At 43.0% G+C, this 22,045-nt stretch overlaps 3 protein-coding genes across 5 annotated transcripts in view; 2 read left to right on the forward strand and 1 right to left on the reverse strand.

Annotated features, from left to right (window-relative positions):
- The first annotated feature begins 205 nt into the window (after positions 1-205).
- On the forward strand, positions 206-4,982 carry mfsd8 (major facilitator superfamily domain containing 8). The gene is made up of 12 exons (XM_084545033.1): positions 206-765; positions 994-1,076; positions 1,299-1,342; positions 1,573-1,813; positions 1,902-2,015; positions 2,132-2,276; positions 2,542-2,600; positions 2,842-2,953; positions 3,027-3,161; positions 3,241-3,344; positions 3,517-3,743; positions 3,824-4,982. The coding sequence occupies exons 1-12, from the start codon at positions 710-712 to the stop codon at positions 4,028-4,030; spliced, it is 1,527 nt and encodes a 508-aa protein (XP_084401159.1). The 5' UTR covers positions 206-709; the 3' UTR covers positions 4,031-4,982.
- Positions 4,983-5,032: 50 nt separating this feature from the next.
- On the forward strand, positions 5,033-12,370 carry LOC311488359 (uncharacterized protein). Of its 3 annotated transcripts, none has more exons than XM_084545007.1 (18): positions 5,033-5,256; positions 5,433-5,455; positions 6,497-6,563; positions 6,667-6,818; positions 6,910-6,990; positions 7,072-7,140; positions 7,229-7,414; positions 7,528-7,695; positions 7,851-7,914; positions 8,006-8,096; positions 8,182-8,323; positions 8,796-8,900; positions 8,981-9,080; positions 9,204-9,429; positions 9,970-10,044; positions 10,140-10,242; positions 10,446-10,556; positions 11,322-12,370. In XM_084545007.1, exons 1-18 carry the CDS (start codon positions 5,232-5,234, stop codon positions 11,337-11,339), a joined length of 1,806 nt encoding a protein of 601 aa, XP_084401133.1. In that variant the 5' UTR covers positions 5,033-5,231; the 3' UTR covers positions 11,340-12,370. The 3 variants fall into 3 exon arrangements, with proteins under 3 accessions (XP_084401133.1, XP_084401131.1, XP_084401132.1); XM_084545005.1 differs by having other exon boundaries at positions 5,035-5,256; positions 10,446-10,561; XM_084545006.1 differs by lacking the exon at positions 5,433-5,455 and having other exon boundaries at positions 5,035-5,256; positions 10,446-10,561.
- A 4,978-nt stretch (positions 12,371-17,348) lies between these two features.
- LOC311493734 (zeta-sarcoglycan-like) overlaps positions 17,349-22,045 on the reverse strand; it is a gene marked incomplete at its 5' end in the record, with an annotated part of 37,613 nt that continues 32,916 nt past the window's right edge. The window contains 2 exons of the mRNA XM_084552509.1: positions 17,349-17,810; positions 19,113-19,236. Of these exons, the coding sequence (XP_084408635.1) occupies positions 17,619-17,810; positions 19,113-19,236 (316 nt within the window). The 3' untranslated portion in view covers positions 17,349-17,618. The remainder of the gene's footprint in view (positions 17,811-19,112; positions 19,237-22,045) is intronic.

A 22,045-nucleotide genomic window follows, 5' to 3' on the forward strand; every position in this document is an offset into this window, starting at 1 on the left:
ATAATAATAATAATGTTTATTATTATAACAAGATAAATACATTTTATTATTATAAAATTTAACATAAATTGGTCAACGCTTTTGAATAAACTGTGTTTGTGTTTTTGTGGTCTCACGTGAGACCACTGTGTAGCTAACGTCTGCAGTTGCCCGGATGTTTAGGATAACGGCTTCAAAATAAGTGCGAGAGTTGATGACGGTAATAAGAGAAATGAACAAGAGAGACTTAAAACTGTCCTGTTTTCTTGTGATACAATAAACATTTATTGCATGTTCAACCCATGAAAACTCATCAACGAAAACCATAAAAACGGTTTACAATCATCTGAAAATGACCTTATTTTGAAAGCCGAAACAGGAAGCTGTCATTTTGCTACCATTTGATTTGATGTTCAGGTCTACCGCTCTCTCTGGTGTCATAGTCCAAGTTTGTGAGCTTTTGTGGCGCACCGTCATTTATGTACTTCTCCGTCGGTTTGAAATGACCCCGCTCACCGTGGTGGCTGGGAGTAGCTGGGCTAGCTTTCATGGCAGAATGTGAAAATGTTGGTTTGCGTTGCTAACGTCCGTTGTTACTACGGCTAGCCTCCCGGAGCTGCTCGGTTAGCGTTAGCAGTGTAGTTCACTGACCCTCGGCTACATGGCGACTTAGCAGCACCGCGCTGCGTCCTCAAAGTGTCCGTTTAGCTGGGTTACTGTTGTTGTTAAAATGTCTCACACTGACTGTGACGATACCACCCCGCTGCTCAGGGACGATGCAAGCAGGTAAGAGTTCAACAGTGAGGGACAAATTAGGGAGACAGACATTAGGTGGGGTCAACATTCAACAGGGAGCTTTGCAAATGTAATTGTTTACCAAACCGGTTGCACGACGAGTACCAGCCTTGTACTGTGTGTTGACTATTCATTATGCAAGCCAGCAGAGTCACACTGTTGTGGTGACATGTCAGCTGTTCACCAATAACCTGCTCTGTCTTCTTGACCTGTGAGCAGTGATGGCTCGGAGGATGGGGACTGCAGAAGCCGGTGGAGGTCCATCAGAGTCATGTACTTCACCATGTTCCTCAGCAGCGTAGGTGAGGACACCCACAACTCACAGTGACTTTAACACATGCCTCAGACCTAAATGTGCTTTCAACAGGCTGTGTGAGTGTGAAGTTGGCTTAATTATTATCATTAAAGTGACTTAAGCATTTATCAGCATCAAATCACAACTGAAACACTTCCAGTGGTCCTCTTTACATGTTCACGGTCTTTTTCAAACACGTGAGCTTTCTATGTTTTATGTGTCCTCTCAGGTTTCACTATTGTCATCACATCACTGTGGCCCTATTTGCAAAAGGTACGTATTTCTGAGTTAAAGGTTGTTCAGTTATACAAATTAAGTTCTGTTTACGTCTTTAAAAAGGCAGCTGTTGCAGAATAAACAGGAAGTGAAAGAAGGCAGAGAATATATTTCAGTGACTTCGGGGGTTGCGTGTCAGATTTGATCGCATGCATCAGTAGTGTCGAGCTCGGTTAGCTGCGGGGTCTTCTGCAGGACGTGTCTTCCTGACTGTGACTTTCTCACAGATCGACGCAAACGCCGATGCCAGCTTCCTGGGATGGGTGGTGGCGGCCTACAGCGTCGGGCAGATGGTGGCCTCGCCGATGTTTGGCTTGTGGTCTAATTACCGGCCGCGCAGGGAGCCGCTGGTGTGCTCCATCTTCTTCAACCTGTCGGCCAACATCTACTACGCCTACGCGTACCTGCCCAAGAACAATAACAAGTTCCACATCCTCATGGCCAGAGCCTTTGTGGGCTTTGGAGCAGGTGATTTGTGAGAGACGCATAAATGACTATAAACACTAGATCCCTGTTTCATGTCACACTAACATAAGATTTGGTGTGTTGACGACAGGTAATGTTGCAGTGGTGAGGTCCTATGTTGCTGGAGCGACATCACTGAAGGAGAGGACCAGCGCGATGGCCAACATGAGCGCCTGTCAGGCCCTGGGTTTCATCCTTGGCCCAGGTAAACACTCAGTACATAGAACAAAAGCTGCAAGTGTAGTCAGATATGTGTAAATCAACACTGTGGAAAGACTTTTGTATTTCATTTAGAGCATTCTTTCTGTCTTTGTGTGTCAGCTCTGCAGGCTTGTCTGTCGTTCATCGGGGAGAACGGCGTGACGGTGAAGGTCATAGACCTGCAGCTCAACATGTACACCTCCCCGGCTTTACTGGCTGCAGTTTTCGGCCTCATCAACATCCTGCTTGTTGTGCTGGTGTTGAAGTAAGCGTACACAATGAGCACCAAACCAGTTATAGATCACTGAACGTAGCTGTCATTGTCATCGTCTTCATCATGACTTAAGAGACAGAGGTACAATATTTACATAGAAACAGGTTTCTGTTATTCTTCCATTTGCTTTCAATGTAAATCTTTACCTGAAGTTAATATGAGGCTTCTGGTATCTAGTTAAACAGAGCAGGGACATCTGCTCAGCTGGGCTCAAAAATTTAGTCTAAAATGTATTTGTTTTGACCTTTGACACCAGAGAACATCGTGTTGATGATCATGGAAGACACATTCAATCCATTAACTACACATCAGAAGGTATGTATTGTCATTATTGTTTAGGTAGATGTTATACTATAACTACTAGTGACATACTGAAGATAATTGATAAAAAATTGGACTCAAAATGATCTCATTCTAAGTGACATTAGTTCAACAGGAGAGACACCTAAACTTATATTATCGCTGGTCCAAATAATCAGTCGAGATAAATTTGGAAATGTTTTTGTTTAGTCTCACTGGTTCAGGTTCATGATTTCCTTCCCTTTCCTTCCTGTAGATAGAGTTGCTATTATTGAAGAAAGCGAGGAGGAACCAATCGACCAGGTGGCCGTCCTGACTTCCAACGTCCTTTTCTTCATCGTTATGTTCATCTTTGCCGTCTTTGAGACGTAAGTGTAAAACTGCTGTGGCAGCCAAGTTAGACTCTGTTACGTAAGTTTTAAATTGTATGTTTTGGTCCAGGATCGCCACCCCCCTGACCATGGACATGTTCTCCTGGACGAGGGAACAGGCCGTGCTCTACAACGGCATCATTCTCTGCTGCATTGGCTTCGAGTCAATCCTGGTGTTTCTGGTTGTGAAAGTGGCCGCTCAAAGGTAGCCTCCCTTGTGCAATTAAATCAAACAGTATTTCCCTGAGTTAGTCTAGTCAGCAGTAACGTTTATTTCCTTTCAGGTTCGGGGATCGCCCTGTGCTGCTGGCAGGCTTGGCTATTATATTCTGTGGCTTCTTCATCCTGCTTCCGTGGGGAAATCATTACCCTAAAATCCAGTGGGCAGGTATTGATTGCAAATATTAGTCCGTTTCAAGCTGAGATTGGTTATTGTCACAGTCGTATGCCACTTTTGATTAAAGCAATAGAGCGCTGAGATGTCAAACATGTGGCTGAGTATTCAAATATCTGCTCTGATCTTCTCTCACACACTTAACGTTTTCTTTTTAAAATTACAGACCTGAAAAACAACTCGTTGGTCAGTCAGGTGTCTGCAGCCGTGATAGCTTCCAACAGCTCTCTGGAGCCAACAGGGTGCCCGTATGAACAGACCTGGTGTCAGTATACTCCTGCCATACACCTAGCCCAGTACATCTCGTCTGACTTCCTCATCGGCGTGGGATACCCAGCATGCAACGTGATGTCCTACACTCTCTATTCTAAAATCATTGGACCCAAACCTCAGGTAGGAAAACTGTGAACTGATCTAAATAAGTTACTTTATGTTGCGATTTAAAAAGACAATTAAAGTGGTGATTTCTTCAGGGCGTGTACATGGGCTGGTTGACGGCCTCAGGGAGTGGGGCGCGGACACTGGGGCCAGTCTTTGTGTCCCAGGTCTACACCATCCTGGGACCTCGTTGGGCCTTCAGTCTCATCTGCGGCATGGTAATAGGAGCCCTCATCATCCTCACCTCAACCTACCACAGACTCATAGCCTTTTCTGTACGACATGGAAGGACTGTAGAATAACTTTTTTTGTTCGTTTTTTTTGGGGGCACCAATGCTGGCTATGACGACAGCCTTTCGCTGCTGTTACTGACGTTAAACTGTAAGCGATAAGCCTTTAAAAGTTTCTGACTCAGGGTTTATGACCTTTTAAACTCTATAGCAGAGAGATAAGGCCGGGTTATTTCTCATGACTTGACCAAAGATGGCCACGCCGCGAGTTGCAAGGGAGCTTACTACTGCAACTACACCTTCGCTCGCTCGTGAAAAAACAAGAAGGTTCATCAATATCTCTGTGCCATGATTTATAGATGGTAAGAAATGTGTCTCAGGAGGTAAACAGACATGAGTAGTACAAATGAAACATTTCCCCAATTAAGTATTTTTCACAATAGGGAAATATTGATCCTATTTTTCTGATTACTGCTAACGGTTTTACTTGTAGTTGTTTAAAACTACTGAAATGATTTGAAAGTGTCGTCTGGATGTGTGTATGCTAACAATTAACTGCGTGATAAAGGTTTAATGTGATCTTATGTTCTGAATTTTTTACTAATTAAAGTTGCATTATCTTTTACAATTGTTTACATTCAACAATTTCATGATGGTATAAGCTGCGCGTTCATGTATCATGGGCAAAGATATGATAAAAGGTTATGTAAGCAACATGATTTTGTTGATCCAGACTAAACATGTACCAGCAATACAAGACAAAAGATAAAAACAATACTGTGTAAGCTTTGAAATATGTATAATACTTATTATACATTTATTATATGAATGTATGATACAAACGGTGTTGATGGATGTTTTTAAATACAAACTGCTGTTTTACTGGTTTAAATAAAATAAATGAACAATAAATAGACGACTCATTTGATAGTGAACACATCTACAACATTTTATGATATGAAACGAAAACTGAAGTCGTGAGTTTCCATCAAGTATTTTCACAGAGCAGCTGTGCGCCCATGTGTCCAGCAGGGGGCGCGGTGGAGCGGCTTTAATAGTGGGGTCAGAGTGCGCATGCGTTCACCGTGAGGCAACTTCCGTGTGTCACTGTAGCGTCATGCACGCGATAACTAGAGTAGTTGAGAGTGCGCGCGAACATGTAGACAGCAAACGGTAGACGCTGCGAGTATTAGCGATATATTTATGCAATTTATGTGTAATTAACCCCAGATTAAGAGTATATAAAGGCGTGGACGGGTGTGTATTACTAAACATGGATCTATATAATGAAGAGACGGGTGAGGACATGTTTTTTTTTGTCGCTTTTAAAAAGTTAGTTGCTAGTTTAGCTAACAGGCTAGCTTGTTTATATCAGTCTGAGGCGTCTCTGATGACGGATAAACCAGCGGCTTAACATTTTAACTCGACGCTGAAGCAGCTGTACTTAAGACGGTTTGTTTGTCTCCTTTTCCAGAGTTCCCAGATATCAACGCGGTCGTAAGTATCCCCGCTGCTACTTTTGTAAACAAAGGCTGGAGTATTATGTAAGCGCCCACATGTGGACTCCTCTGGGGGTGCGATAAAAGTTGCCGACATGGATATGGGATGCATCGGTCAGAGCAGAGACTGACCTCCACGTAGCGCCGCAGCTGTTTCTGCAACGTGTACTTATAAGGGACTAATCAAGTAATGCGACTTAAAGTGGTGACTTCCTGTTTACATCCGGCACTCATCAGTGCTCTAATAGTGTTCAGTTTCTTCTCCCGGAAAAACGAGTTAAAACACTAAACACAGTGCTAGCTGCTAGCTATGCTACAACCACGTTCACATTGCTGACAGTGGACTCAGTTGTGACACAGCGAGATAGTGAATCAGCAGTGTGGGCACTGAGAAGTTTATGTGGTGTTTGTTTAGCGTGACATTGTTTCCACTGGCAGTAACCGTCTTTCCGCTGACTTGCACGTCGCAGCCTTCCTCGGCTACCTCCCACTTGAGCCACCTGTGCTTGCGGTTGTCACGGCTCGGTGACTTGTGCGCAACAGGAAGAGCAAACGACTGAACGGCTTGCACAGCATGACTAAACAGTATATGTAATCAGAACCTCATTTAATTCAGTTGCATGATTGCGTAACTCCGTTTGTGCAACCTCGGAAAAAAAAGCATTAACTTTTATTGTTTTGCTCATTGTCTAGTTGTGTTTTTCCTTGTCTGCCTAATAATGTCACTGCTGATGACATACTTTGCAGTTGTTACTGTCACGCTGCGTCAGTCCAGAGACTCCAAAGCTTTCTGTCCACAGCGGAAAGTGAAACTTAAGGCTGTCCATTGTTGTCTCACTGTAACTTGGGCAGAGCCGATACTGGCAACGACACACAGCTTCAAGTAGTCGTGGGAACACGGCTGATTGTTTTTCTTATGCTCACACTTGGAGCCTGAATGTAGTTGAACGCGTCAAGGCTGAGGACGCTGAGCTTATCTCATGGTTGGATGAATTCCTCTTTTACTTCATCTCTCTCTCTCTTTCTCTCTCTTGTTCAGCGAAGGGTTGTGGATATGTTTGACAGACGTCCCAATATTCAAAGGATAATACAATGTGGCCTTCTCGGTAAGGGGACATCACACAACAACGCGTCTACAGCACATTTACTGAGGAACTCAGCTTATGAGGTTAGTTGTGCAAATGTGTTAAATCTCATTCTTCTCAACAGGTATTGATTACACTAATGAGGGCGCAGAGGCAGATGTTTATGACAGCTGGGCACGTGGTGGTGGGTCCCTTTATCAGCCTCCGCTGCGCCACTACACCGCTGTTCGCGACCCTTCTTGTCCAGGATCTATAAGATTTGTGCCACAAGGGAACGTGAGTTCACGTTTGTTGTTTTATCGATGACTCGGGTTTTGGTGCGAGGCGTTCAAGCGGCTGATGTTTCTGTTTGTTTTCGCTCCCACAGGATACTGAGAGGCAGGTAAAATTAATACAAGAATCTGTAAAAACCAAAGAAAAGTCTGAGAAGAAGCGGATTAAGAAGCAGGTACGTCCTCCTTCCTCTGACACGAGCCGCTTTGCGTGCGAGCTCGCGTGAATGAAGGTTTTATCGTGTGCGTCCCAACAGAAACAGAAGCAGAGAAAAGAGCTTGAGAAGATGAAGAAGGGAAAACAGAAGCCTATAAAAAGTGAAGAGGTGATGATTCCTCGTGCAGCACCTTTAAATCGAGACGGGGGGGAGAAAAAATAGCCTTTTAACAGGTTTTGTTGTATTTGTTTTTCAGGGAAAAGACGATGCAAAGCAGTCTGAAGCAGAGGAGAGTAAATCAGTTACTGATCACGACAAAGACGATAAGAATTCCAGTGTTAAACCCTCGGCCTCAGCTAAAGATACAGACACCAGTGACAGTAGTGAACATGAGTCCAGTGATGAAGAGGATGACAACCAGAACGACTCCAACGACTCTGAGGTACGTTTATGTTGCACGCATTAAATGTCACCATGTCCACTTTGTAAGCGAGACGCAGATGGACGTCTGGCATCGCTGCTTTATTGTGTGTCTCCGCCTGGCATGTTTTTAAGGAGCTGGATATGACGAGTACTTTCGTAAGCAAAGCTGCTCAAATAGCCAAACGTAAATTGGAGCAGAGGCCCAAAGCTGAGAAGAAGGAGAAGAAGAAGAACCCAAGTAAAGAACAACGTAAAACTGTCCCAGAGAAACCTAATGAAGAGGAGGAGGTTGAAAAAAGGGTGAGCTGTCTTGAATAGAGGTCAGATTCAAAATGGATGAAGGCTTTTCCAGTGACTGCATGTTGTTGACCATAATCTTGTTAAAAAGAATGTTGGATCTTGTCGTCTTAGTTTCTTAAATAAAGTTGCTAATTAGTTTTTGTCTCTTGATACAGGATGTTGTCACCCGTAGCAGCCCGACCTTTGAAGATAATGTAAAAACAAGTACTGAGCTTGCAAGTAAGTTTTGTCCCTAGATGCTCTTAGTAGTAGATTAATTTTTCATATAGCTCTTGAAATCTTAACTGATAATCTCCCTTTCTGTTTTTAGACATTGGCAATAAGTTTGCAAGTGCTGGAGACTTTAATATGGCTGTTAAATATTTCACGGACGCTATTAAGTTCAACCCTACAGAATTTAAGTAAGAACGCGTTTCTCGACTTCGTTTAAAGCGAATTTGCACCATCGCTGGCTTTCGTACGTTTGAGCTGTTTTTCTCTTTCCAGGTTATTTGGCAATCGTTCCTTCTGCTTTGAAAGGCTGCAACAGTACGACAAGGCGCTGATCGACGCAGAGTTGTCCATCGGCATATGTCCAGGCTGGGTTAAAGGACTGTTTAGGAAGGGCAGAGCTCTGGCTGGTCTAAAGGTGAGGTGTTGTAGAAGCAGTGAGTCGTGTGGCACAGAAGACAGAATGATGTAAACTTATACAGCAGTATATGAGTTCAGTATCATGTGAAAGACTTGAGCTGAAGGAGGCATTCGTGTAATACCCTGAAGTCAAATTGTGAATGTTTACGTGTTGAATTTGCACAGCTAGACTGATTTGGATCTATTAATAGTCTCCGTATGACCGAGCTTTCATCAGTGTTGTACACGTGAACAAGTGACTACCGAGTTGAAGTCCTTTTTTTTTTTAGCAATGACATGTGTTCAGGTCGCTGTGACCCTGCTCAGTCTGGCTTTGGCCACTGAAATACTTTCCTCGGGGTCACATTATCCCAGCATGTGACTTCCTGATGCAGTGAACATTAATAGCTGGGCTGATGACTCTTGAACCAAAACTGTGAATAAGTCTAAACTTTTGATTCAGGATGCTGACAGCGATCTTCTTCTTTCAGAGGTATGAAGAGGCTGTTCAGGCCTTCAGGGAAGTCCTCAAACTGGACAGCACATGTGCAGAAGCTGCCCAGGAACTGATGCGGGTGCAAATAATACAACTGATGGTGTGTACCGTAAGAGACGTTGATGAAAAGTGACAATGATCTTTCACTGAAAGTTCCTACCTTTGTGTTTTGTTTTTCAGGTTTATGGTTTCACACGGGAGCAGAGCTCAAATGCTTTAATTATTCATGGGACTGTTAAAAAAGCTTTAGAGGTTTTGTCTAATTTAAACCGTCAACCAGGTGAGTGTCTCTCTGAAAACAACACGCACTTCATTTAACTTTCAAAGCACGCAAATGTTTTCTTGTCGGTGTGTTCTGTTCATTTAATGCTAATCCAATTTAAATACTTGTCTTTGTCTCTAGGAGCTGCCGTCCCATCAGTTCAGGTAGCAAATGTGACCGGGGTGTCTCCAGTCCTCTCAGCCAACGCTGTCCCAGGAGGCGCTGCTGCTGCTGCTGCTGCTTCACCCAGAAAAACCCTCCTGAGTACCCCCTTAGGCCCAGTCCCCAATATGCCCAACGGTCCGAGTCGGCCGAAGCCCCTTTATACTCAGCCCATGAAGAACAGCAATTACAACAATCAGCCACCGTGAGTGTTTGCTCCGTGACACTGACTAAGAGAAGAGAAAAGACTGGATTTTGTCCAATTTACGATCGTGTGAAGTTTATCTGAAGTTAATGAGGCTGCACCGGACTGAGGAAGACAAATGTAGTGAACGTTAAGTCGTCTGAAGTTTAGTCGTTAAGCACAAGGCTTGCTCATTCTGCTGTTATCCCTACACTGTAGCTCCAAGTAAATACATTATGGAGAAGCATAAACATGTACTGAAACTCCTCCTCCTTCATTTCTCTGTTAGACCTTTGTAATATTTTTTTATCTTAGTAGATCAGTATAGTTTGAATTACTATACTTTACTGATAGTCAATTAAAAAGATAATCATCATCAATTCTTTTAATTACGTGCTCAACAGACTATTGGTATTGCTTCACTTTTTATTAGACGGCATTTTCCCACAGAACAGAAATCATTAGACGCTATTGTGCCGTTCACTGACTGTGTGATGAACGATGGTGGTTTTATGTACAAGATTCATTTTAGTTTTAACGGTTCCTTGTTTCTTTTAACAGGGAGCTGTTTCCAGTGTGGGTGGGCAACTTGAATGCTCCAGTAACAGAGTCTGTGATCGCCAACTTGTTTAACAAGTGAGAGACCTGTCGTGTGGTGCAACGTCTGAGGTTCGTTTTCTGAGTTATTCATCATCCAGGTAATGAACTCCCTCTTGTCTCTTGTCCTGCAGGGTTGGGGTTGTCTATAGTGTCAAAGTCCTGATCGAGAGGCGTTGTGCCTTCGTGAACTTTACAAAACAAGAGCATTGCGATGAAGCAATCCGCCGCTTTAATGTAAGTACGCCCTGAACTTTGGGCCTTATGTCAATCACAATATTGACATGGCCTTCTTAAATCTGTTGTGCTGTTTAAACAGTGTCATTTTCCTGACCTCTTGTGGACAGTTGTACTATATATCCAAATCAACTTGTTGCTTCTCCCAGTCATTTTGTTTTTCTTTCTCCTCCTTTAAAACTATTCTTTGTTCACTTTTTCAGGGCTTCCAGCTGAACGGCATTGAGATCGTGGTGAGATACCCAGACAGGGTTCCTCAGGGCATGGGCATTTCAAAGTCTGCCCAGCTAGCTGATGGCCCCCAGGATGAAAATGTGAGGTTAGTGAGTTAAAGTGTTCCTTTTTATCTTTGTAATAACTATAAACTTGCAGCTAGGATATTATTAGCTGAGTTTAGCATAAAGGGAACAGCTAGGAAGTAACTATTCACTAATGCACTGCTACAAAATATTATTTACAATAAAACCAAACATGATCTTGCTAGTTGTTTCCCTCTGTCTCAAGTCTTTATGGGAAATCTGTCTAAACACAAAGACGAGGGACAAGTGAGTGCAGTTAACAGGTGTAGTTGTTACTCATTGTGTGGATTAATGTGAGGCTCTATTTTCACTCTTTGAATCTGTTTCAGTTATGGAAATCTAAGTTATCACTAGAAACATGTAAATGAACCAGAAACTTCTGACATCAGTTTCAGTTTCAAACTAGCGTGGCGGTGGTATTGTCACTATGGCAACATATCCCGTACAGAGGCACACTTTAATGCTGACTAATCATGAAGCTCACAATCCGCCCTCGCTCGTTAGCCAAGCAGGTAGCAAGAGCAGCCGTGTTGAGCTCGTCTTGGAGTCCGTTCACTGTGATGAGATCTGGTAGCACAATTTGAAAAAGGTTTCCTCGGATTTTAAATTGAACCCTGTAACACTGAATTGAGCTTTTGCTGAGCTTTTCATATTTGTTACAGAGCTGGAGCAGTGAGGTTCTAACATTTTTCTTGGAGACTGTGATTTGTGGTGCTGTTAAACTGCACTCAGGGCTGTTGTCCGACCTGTTTGTTTTACATTTAATCTTCTTGCTTACAGACAAAGCGAGTACGTTGACGGGAGGAACGCCGCTGGAGTCCGGAGGTTTGTCCCCCCTAACAAATACGTCCCTGGACGTAAAGGCAACTACTGAGAGGAGCCGGGAAGCCTCGCTTTGACAGTTGTCGTCAATAAAAAAAAAAGCAGAATTTGTATTCAATCCAGGATAATCAGTGTTACCTGCACACCCCTGAGGATTTGTTTCCTGAAGTAATACCTATACTAGCTGGACCACACAGACCTTTTTGGTTATTTTTAAGGAATGTATCAGTCAGTGAAGGTGACTCACACAGATTTAATATTATATTATTTTATATTATCTGACCAAAGATTATAACTGAAGTGATCAGGTGTTATATAAGCTGACGATCCCAGGTGCCACAGGCTTTCAGGGCTGGAGGACCAGGGTCACAAGTATAGTATTTTTAAATGTCGGCATAAAGGAATCCAAAAGAGAGCATGGCTTGTGTTTACAGCACTGCAGAGTAGCCTTAACCGCTGAGATCCTGTCTTCAAAACACAGGAAGTCTTGCGCTAGCTATTATATTATGTTTGTTCAGTTATTGTCTCATAGTATACGCAATGGTCACCAAAATCAAGTGTTAAACCTGCTCCAAAAAAAAAACGGCAGTCCATATTTTAATTATTATTACTATTTTACAGTTCATATGGGCCGAAAAGCAGAAACCATCGCTGGTATATGTTTTAGTAATGTGAATCTTAAATATAAGTGCCTCACACGTACGTTTTATATTATCTATATATTCATTTATTCAGATAAAGCTACTTTTAATACATTTGAATCCAGCCCTGCTATGATCACTTCTTATAACCCTCTATAATACGGCGACATGTCCTCGCATCATGACTGTTTATCTGCTGGTGGCTCGTTTTCTTCCACAATACAACTTTATTACTCTTTTTTTTAATTTTTTTTTTCTCCATCTGTTTATCGGTTTATCACGAGCTGGCACATTTTATGTTTATTCAGATGCACTCATCAATTATGTAGTTCCTCATTTAAAATTAAAGACTCTTTCATACCCTGACCACGGTCTGGTGACTCTGTGCTAAGTGTAAAGTAGCGGTCCGTCTCCTCATCTGCATTTATCACAAAAAGGACACACGGCAGCGCTTTATAATATTTAGACTCGAGTACAAGTTGATATCTAAAAACAACCTGGTTGTGATAATCGGACACTTCATAACTTTGAGCTGTTAATCAGTTTACTCAGTACTGGATGATGCACCTTGTTGAGCATATTTCCTCCAGTAGGTGGCAGCACAAGCACAGTGTTGGATCCGCAGTGAGAAGTCAATCACAAATCATTCCTGGATGGTCGACACTTTCCGTCAGCACAAACTCCTAATGCATTAGATTTTATCCACATACCATTATGATGGATGGAGATAAAGTCCCAAACTGCAAACTTCTTCTGCAGCACCTGGAACAACAGCACAAGCAATTTTAACGTTATATATTCGCTGTAACACGATGTACGCGGTTTGTTCAGCTTAAAAAAAAACAGCAGCTCTGATAAATACACAGCAAGTTTTTGTAAATGCCATTGACATTTCCGTGCAGCTTCAGTTATGAAGTTCACTTTGATACGTGGGCGACTGAACATGCAGCAGTCTGTACTTGCTCTTACCGTTGAGCTTTTAACGTGCCTGATAATGCCAAATACTTTTCGTGAAAGCACAGGAGGAAAAACGTTAAACGCTTGTAAAGATAAGCTGCATCCAATACTTTTGTACCCTCGGCATCTTAAAGCTTACCTGTTTGTACAGAGCTTGATCAGCCACGAGGCAGCGTGTGGACTGAGGCCGATTCTGAAGTATAAAAGCCAAACACAAACATCTGATCGCCTCATCTCACCAACATGTTCAGTCTTAACCCCAAATGAGGGCCTGAAGGCTTGGTGTTGTTTTATTCACATGAATCATTTCAGGGACAGGATCTAAAACTGGCAATTGTGGGAAAGATTTGCACCGAAGCGCAGGTCGAAGATAAAAACGGCGCATTTTCTGGATGAGGTCCAATGAGCCATTCATCCTCTACGTATGATCTGAGCCACAGAGCATCATGTCAAACTCGTAGGAAGCTGTGCTTCAACTCTTCGAGCGCTTTCGATGCTTATTCGAGCTCCGGCCCGAGCTTTATTCCAGGAATCGGGAGCGAATGCCCTCCACATTCAGCTTTTAGGCTGATATGCATATGAAGGCGTGAATTCAAAAGCAGCCAAAAAAGAACTGTGAGGTCTTAAGCATCTGGCGCCCGCTGGAACCCGAATGAATGTTTCAGCACGATCAGAAATGCAAAATGGAAGGTCTTTAGCCGGCAGCAATAACACTCAGCTCCCTAATGTGAACTGATTATTGCATCTCTGCAGGTTTACACCACGTTTCACCTGTCATCCTTCTCTCTTCATGTGAGGGTTGTGTCTTCTTACCAGTGTAGCAGAGTGAATTATTAGTTTGGAGATGTACAGGCCCAACCTACAAGCCATGCAAATATGTGTTAATTATGTTCTTTGACAAGGCAAACAAGTCGCTCGAAATACCTGCTGCTGCTGCTGCTGCTGCTGAGCCAACCTGCGCAGCAGCTACAGAGGTCCTTGCGACACCGACCCGTTTTTGTGACGGTAACTTTGGGCTTAATTAGAGCCAGAAAACCTGTAACACGCACCCAGCTGTGACCGTGTGGCAGCGGGCTATGATAATAACGCTTCTTAACTCTTTAAGCACTCTCCTCAGGCCTCTTCTGCTCAGACTGCCCGTGGCTAAGGAAAAGCCTCTCTGCCAGGTGAGCTCCTGAGGCATTTGTGTAAAACGCGCATAAACGTTACAGGGAAAGAGGGGATAATAAGCAGGTGACACAGCTGTAGAAAGAAGAACGGCTGAGTTTCTTCTTTTCTTTTTCTCCAGGCTGTAATATTCACATGTCCTACTACTCTCAGTTTGGAAGAATAACACTCAGACTGGCCTCTTCATAAACACTATTGATTCATATTACTTTTTGAGTAGTGAAAACTCATTCCACCTTGAATTTATAATCGCTTTCAGCCGCTTTATTGGAATCGTTTTTTCAATAAAGCTGCAGCTCTCTTCTCGTGTTGCGTCCGCTCCGCGTACAGTAATGGTTTAACTTTGCTACGCAGCGCCAACGCTTCAACAGCCAGCACCTATTATGGTAATCACTTTATGGCTCCTGAGCCTCCAATGTCAATATTAGACGGGCTTCAACATCTTCTATTATAATAACTAAATATTGCTGGGTTTTCTAATGTTGGTCAAACAGAGCGAGTTGTTTAAATATTGGCTGCGGGGACTGTTAATGTTAAGAATGCCAATCTGTGGCTACTGTGTCTATATAAAAAAAAGTTTGCCCCTTTTATTGCTTTTATAAACAGAATCACGGTCAATGTAGTTTGGTTTTATTGACAAGAATTTATTAAAAAAAAAAAAAAAAACATACCGTGAAAGTGAAAACAGACTTCTACAAAGTAATGTCAGCCAGTTAAAGATATATAATGTAAAAGATTCACCTCCTTTAAAGTGACTGACCTAATTCAGTGGATGTAATAAATTGGTGTTCATGGCTAAAATTTCACCATGAAGACCAAAAAAAAAAAAAAAAACATCCTGAGGAACTCTTGAGGAAAGGTTATTTAAAATGTTTAATCATCATTAAGAAATGGAAGACGCATGGGACGCGTGCAAATCTGCCTCAGACCGTCAGGCCGTCCTCACATCCTGAGTGAGCGTGCAGGGGAAAGACGCCTATGATGACTACTCTGAAGGAGTTAAAAGCTTCATCGACTGAGATGGGAGAGACTTTAATTAATTGGCATTACCTTGTCGACATCTGTTTTCCCTTTGACGTGGAAGGACGAGTTCTTGTCAACAACCCTAATTATTCTGACCGTTATTCCATTTATAAAAGCAGCAAAAATTGACAACATGTGCAGCAAATGATGCATTTTTGTGTCAGCTGATGTGTGCGTGTAGTTCTATGAAAGTTTTTCTGAGCTTTATCACCTCGGTCAAACACTGCAAGAAAACCTGATTAACGTCCAGTTTCATGCATCAGCCATCCCTTGTGCCTCCGTAACAGTTGTGACTCATCAGAGAATGGACGTGGGTCTTCTGAGGGTGTCCTGTGGTGTCTGGCAACAGGATGTTGTTAGTGGGGGCCTTTGGGTCCTATGGGTTGAGGGGAGGGGCCTCTGTGGATCAGGCTTGTTCCAGTGCATCCCACAGATACTTGATCAGTTTAGGATCTAGTGAATCTGGAGGCCAGGTCAACACCTTGTGCTGTTCTTCATTTATTTTTATTTTTTTTAGTTGTTCCCAAAGCGTTTTTGTGTGTGTGCCTGTGTCAAGGAGTGTCATTGCTATGGGGTGGGAGGTACCTGGTCTGGTCTAGGTGGATGCTACATGTCTAAGTAACATCCACATGAATGCCAGGTCCAAAAGTTTCCCAGCAGAACATTGAATTGTCACAAGATGGTCAATGATATTTACTTCTCCTGTCAGTGGTCATAATGTTACGCCTGATTGGTGTATGTTACCGACATATATTTTTACTGACTGAGGCAGGCTGTCTGTGCAGCAGTGAAGGAAAGGACTGTTGTGATGACATACTGGGTGCAGACTTTCTTGGGGCTTGCGTCATATGAGGAATGACGCACATTACAAACATTAAACTAAATAATCTATACCTTAATTCATGTGATAACCTAGCGGCTATATTTTCAACCTCAATCACAGTGTGCATAAAAAAAAAAAATCAGCACAGTGCCGCTTAAGTTAAACAGAGTGAGTGGGTTTCCTGCAGGGCTGTTGGAGCGCCATCATGGCTCTTACCAAAGCAGCTGCTCTCTGCCGGAGGCCGATGGGTGGTTGATGACGGGGAGGCGGGGCGGAGCGGAGCTTCGGGCTCCTCACTCCAGCGGGCCTGCTGACACATGGCCGGCCGCCCGCCTCGCTCTCCGCCGCAGTGCCAAGGTCAGCCAGCCTCTCATGTCAGGCTCCACGGTGAGCCGCCGCCGCCGTCTCTGCCGCTTCAGAGAGCACACACTGAGCGGAGGTTGACACGGGAGAGTTACCAGCGAGGCAATTAAAGGAGAACTTTTAGTGCGCAGAGAGCGTTAAAACAAACAGGCACGAGATCAAGAATCTACTGTGATCATTTCCTGCGAGATTATCCTCTTATGAGACACAACATGTACTCTTGATCTTAAGAATACTGAAAGGTAAATTAAGTAGCTGTTCAGTTCACAAGTTTAATGGAAAGAAGTGTTTGATACTAAGGCGTGAATAAGGGCTAGTGGCCAGAGAGGAGAACACTCAAGGTGGGGGGTTCGGTCATGAAAAAAGGAAAGAGAGGATGTTAATTGGGATTGGGTGTGGGTAAGGAAGGAGGATGGATGAGAGTGAGGGATGGAAGGGCATCCTTTAGAGAATGAAGACAAACTGGAGTTAACTGGGTATGAGTGCGCTTGACGGGAATTGGGGGATGGTTGAGGCGCTTCCGAAACCTTAGTTAGCTCCATATCTCCAGCTTGAAGTTACTATATGTAATGTAAAAATGCAGAGTAGCTACTGAATGGACCCTCTGAGGACAAATTCATCATTGTGTAGCATCAGCACCATAAAGAATAAAAGGTATAGTTACCTTAGGTTTAGAGTCTCCACTCGAACCCTCCAGTCAATATGTCACAACACACAATCAAGCTCAAAGTGCGCTGTGTGCCACATAAAAACAGGTTTAATTTCAAACTCTTAACATAAAAAAACAACATATCTATTAATGTAACTCAAAGAAAATCTGTATTTTTGGGGTAAAAACAATTGTGCTTCCTTTACTTTCTGCCATCACAGCTGACCCCCCAACAGTTTCAATATGACACCATTTAAAGCTGAAGGCACCTGATTTTCATCTGTTCCCGTCTAACGCGACGACCGCGTGTCTGCAATAAACCTAGAGTAGAAAAATAAAAGTTGTGTCCTCTGACTCTAATAAGGTAGTGGAAATTCTCCTGTACACGTGATATTCCTGATTTCAGACAGCTCGCCGTGACTCTCCCTTCCTCAGACACCGTCAGTGGAAGAGTCCTGACCTCCATTAATCCACCGCAGGCAGCAGCTTGCTTCTGGACGCAGAGAGCGAAGCGTCTAAGTACCAGCTCTCAGCGCATTTCCACTTCCTGTCATATAAAGGGTCCCTTCTGAGACACTCCAGCTCCGGAGCAGGTGTGCAAAACGTCCTCGCTCGCAGACACTGCTCCCAGGTCAGCTCCAGAGGCAGATGTTGCTCATGGCCTGGCAGGTGGAGCTGGTCTCTGCAGGAGAGAGGTAGATCTTGCCGCTGGGGCAAACACACACCTCGTACACCGCCTGTTCCTGGGAGGCCTCACTGGGAGACGGCGCGTATGTGCCAAGCGGGAGGTTTCCAAGATGAATGCTGTTGGCGTCTAAGAGTATCTGGAGGGAGAAACATCAGAGACATGCTGGAAGTCGTTCAAATGCTGGCGTCAGAGGCGCCCTGAAGTGATGCATCACCAACTGGAACTGACAAATGACTTTGATGCAATCTGAAAATACGGTGTGAGAGGTGAGGTGAAATACAGCAGCACAGATGTGGCGAGTTAGGACAAGCAAAGGTGTTTTTAGAAGACAGTTTTAGCCACACTATGACGTCAACTTTATATAAAGATGAACAAACACTGGCGTCATTCAAGTTTCCTGAAAAGCAGTTTTAAAGCTAAGTTGGCTGGACGTCGCCATCTTGGCAGAGCCCGACTCCACCTAGCTCCTGGCTAATTTGAAAATGGTCAAAGAGGTAGCGCGTAAATGGAAGAAACTACAAACCACGACTGCCACGCCCTTAACTATGTATAACCTTAATACAGTTTAAATTTAAATGCGAACTTTGTGAGCCAACCCCCAAGTGGCCAGTTGAGGAACTGCAGCTGTTTTTGCCCGTCTTCAATCAACTACTAGCATCGTCATCAGATTAAAATTAATATTTGTCCATTTTTATGACCAAAATATTGATCAGACTCAGCCGCACTTTGTCTTTAGTGTGTGTGAAGAAGCAAAAGACACTAAAACGCACAGCGAAGCATGATACGCATTATAGCTGCCGAACGTGGAGGATTTCAAATTTCAAAACCATAATTTATGAGAAGGGAAACGCAGCCAACACATTTGTTAGACCACACCGGTATACACCATATGCTTTGTGAGAAACTGTGAATTTAAATGTTCCATAAGGAAGGAGGTTGCTAAGAAATGCCAAGAACAAACGTCTCGCGCTGCACGCCACCTCCAGAGATGTAAAATAAACTTGAATTACTGCCTCGCTGTTGTTTCCTTTGCCAGTGAGTCAAGCTGCAGTTTCATCCAGGCTCCTATAGTAGCATACTGTGTGTAGAGGAGACTTTGAAGGATGTTGGTAAAAGTGGCTCCGCAGAAATTTTGAAGCCACGGTGAGGCTGATTTTCATCATCCCTTCATTTTTATCTTATCCTTTGTCACAATTATTGTATGAATACCTGAGTTGTGGCCAGTGACATGAGTCCAAGTGAACGTTTGAGCCAAGTTCAAAAAAATTCCCTGAAAGCATTCGTGATATCTCGCTCACAAAAAATTAAATCGGAAAAAATAATAAAAATAAAACATTATGCCCCTGGCAATAATCCGTCGCCAGCACAGTGGCATAAATATGCAATAACAAAGATACCAGTAAAAAAAGGCAGAGAAGAGTAACTGTTCCATCCTCACCTCTCCCTCTGTGGACTCCAGCTGTAGGTCCTTGCGACCGTTGACCTTCAGCGTGCCCTTGGCAGCGTTCACCTCCACGCCTCTGGGAGCCTCCATGGTCAGCGTTCGCGTCGGAGACTCCAGCCTGACAGGAAAATAAAATCTGAGAGATTCAGCAGATGAACCCATTGATTTATTCTGCTTATACTGTCAGGACGCTTACATTATTAAAACGTTGCCGTTCAGTTTAATTTAACAGCTGAGGATACGGGATTCACTCAAGGTTACATTGATTGTTATTCAGTCCACAGTTTACGATCTTTGTGTAATTACTTGTTTAGGGCCGGTTGATGGAATTCACTCATAATATTTGTTTCATAACAAACCAAAGGCAGCGATGCAATTAAAAATGCATTGAGAATATCTAATATTTAAACAAAACAAACCAGTTTATTGATATTTGAGGTTAACCCGTGCTGCATAGGTGTGATACTGCCGTTAGCCACGGCGATGACTTTTCCACCTGTGGAATATTAAAGCCGCTGCTCAGGTTTAAGTAGCTCCCCTCATTATTCTGCAGCAGCATGGCCATCTTAAACTGCCCATTATTGTATCAGCTGATTTTGACCTTCAGCAACACTGAGGCTAATGCAATTTGCATTTTCCTCCCGTCGACTATTTGTTTACACAGGGAAAGATAAGTGTGGCAGCCAATCAATGTGGAATTTGTTTTCATAACTCATAACCGTTTCAAATGGATTTTCTCCGCCACCCCCCCATCTTCCCCAAATCTGTTTTCAATGAATTTAAATGGAAGACTTTAAGGCGCCGCCTTTAAATCGCTTAAATCTCCATACCCTGAAAGTGACACACATTTCGGATTATGCATAACTGAAATAAGAGGGAAAAGCAAATGAATTTCATCTGCATTTGAAAAGCCTGTCAGGAGACGCAGTTTGAAGAGAATCTGTGAAATGTGCCTTTGACCTGTTTGTGCTCTAGACCTGTAGTAATAAATAAGCTTTCTTTTTTTTCCCTCCCTCCAACAGTGATCACATTATGCCTGGGATCAACACACACTGTTAGGACGTGTTTGTTATGTATTTTGCTTATTTTTAGTTCCACACATTTTATTCTGATCCAAGAAGGCATTCGATGATTTATAAGTGAAAATAAATCAGATTAATTATGTAAAAAAAAAAAAAAAAACATCTCCCGTAGCAACACCACACGCACATTGCATCTCCTGGGCCGCAGCGTTTCATTAGAAGAATCTTTGTCCGAGTGCTTCGCATGTTTTAAGAATTATTTCCCAAGAATCCACTGATTATCCTCGGCTTGGACGGAGCACTCATTAAAAGGCCCATTTAAAACTCTCGGCTCTGAGCTGTGCAGCGGGAACTCAGTAATATATGATGCATGTGTGTGTGATATTTGCACTCCATTCAAAGCCGTTCTATCATCACCGCTGCACACACACAGACTGGGGAATTGTGCCAGAAGACAAAGTGCCCAATTTCCATGAGTGCTTGTTTGAGACACAGTCCAGAATAAAGCATTAAATGAATTAAATTAAATTAAAAATGCCTCTTGGGTTTTGTAACCATTGCAGACTGCTTCCATTTTCATGTATGCTTGCGGTCAACAGAGGAATGAAGTCACATTTCACTTAAGCAGTAACCACTAATGAAAGAAATATCATTTAAAATGCACCGATGGCTAGTCGGAACTATCTTACACATGTTAAATTACACAATTTTAACCCAGATATTAATGATTATTCTACTAAATACGATATTCTGATCCACTGAATATGCTAGTTTTAAAAGCTTTAAAATGATACAGCAAGTAAAATAAGTATTGAACAGGTCGCCATTTTTCTCAGTAAATATATTTCTAAAGGTGCTACTGACTTGAAACTGATGTCGGTAATAACCCATGCAGCCCACACATGCAAAGAAACCAACCCATAAATTAAGTTACATGTTAAAAAATGGAATGACACAAGGAAAAAGTATTGAAAGCATGAAGAAATGGAGCCAAGTCAGCCAGCTGAAATCTATCAGCACATTGGCATGAGTATGTCCTTTGAGTATACAACGTAATCCTGCCCCTTGTCAGTGCAAATTAATATCAGCTGGTTCAGTTCCAACTGATGGCCTATAAAAAGGTGTCTCATTGCCAAGGTGTCACACAAGAAACATCTCATGATTGGTAAAACCAAAGAGCTCTCTCAAGACCTTTGCAACCTTATTGTTGCAAAACATACTGATGACGTTGGTTACGGAAGGATTTCTAAGCTTCTGAATGTTCCAGCGAGCACTGCTGGGGCTATAATCCGGAAGCGGAGACAACACAATTTCACCATAAACCGGCCACGACCAGGTGCTCCTCGCAAGATTTCTGACAGAGGAGTTAAAAGAATTATGGGAAGAGTTGTCCAAGAGCCAAGGACTACTTGTGGAGAGCTTCAGAAAGACCTGGAATTAGCAGGTACAATTGAAAGTAATGCACTCAACAGCCATGGCCTGTATGCACACTCACCACGCAGGACTCTTTGCTGCACAACATTTAGACAAGCCTGTGGAATACTGGGAGAATATAGTCTGGTCAGATGAGAGCAAAATTGAACTCTTTGGATGCCATAAGGCACATCATGTTTGGAGGTCAAATGGTTCTGCACATCACCCCAAAAACACCATACCAACAGTGAAATTTGGAGGTGGGAACATCGTGGTGTGAGGATGTCCTTCAGCATACGACACTGGCAAATGTCATATAACTGAAGGAAGGATGAATGGAAAAATGTACCGAGACATTCTTGATAAAAATCTGCTGCCGTCTGCCAGGATGATGAAGATGAAAGGAGGGTGGACATCTCAACAAGACAATGATCCCAAACACGCAGCCAAGGAAACTCTCACTTGGTTTCAGAGAAAGAAAATAAAGCTGCT

This window comes from Chelon labrosus, assembly GCF_963514085.1.
Source record: "Chelon labrosus genome assembly, chromosome: 1".
Classification (NCBI taxonomy): Eukaryota; Metazoa; Chordata; class Actinopteri; order Mugiliformes; family Mugilidae; genus Chelon; species Chelon labrosus.

What these genes read in the sequence shown, in the direction of transcription:
- mfsd8 (XM_084545033.1), top strand. Translation starts at nt 710, where the DNA reads ATGTCTCACACTGACTGTGACGATACCACCCCGCTGCTCAGGGACGAT. An exon ending in TGTGGCCCTATTTGCAAAAG is followed by an intron (nt 1,343 to 1,572) that starts GTACGTATTTCT and finishes ACTTTCTCACAG; the next exon opens with ATCGACGCAAACGCCGATGC. An exon ending in CCCTAAAATCCAGTGGGCAG is followed by an intron (nt 3,345 to 3,516) that starts GTATTGATTGCA and finishes TTAAAATTACAG; the next exon opens with ACCTGAAAAACAACTCGTTG.
- LOC311488359 (XM_084545005.1), top strand. Translation starts at nt 5,232, where the DNA reads ATGGATCTATATAATGAAGAGACGG. An exon ending in AGCCTATAAAAAGTGAAGAG is followed by an intron (nt 7,141 to 7,228) that starts GTGATGATTCCT and finishes TTTGTTTTTCAG; the next exon opens with GGAAAAGACGATGCAAAGCA. An exon ending in AACAAGTACTGAGCTTGCAA is followed by an intron (nt 7,915 to 8,005) that starts GTAAGTTTTGTC and finishes TTCTGTTTTTAG; the next exon opens with ACATTGGCAATAAGTTTGCA.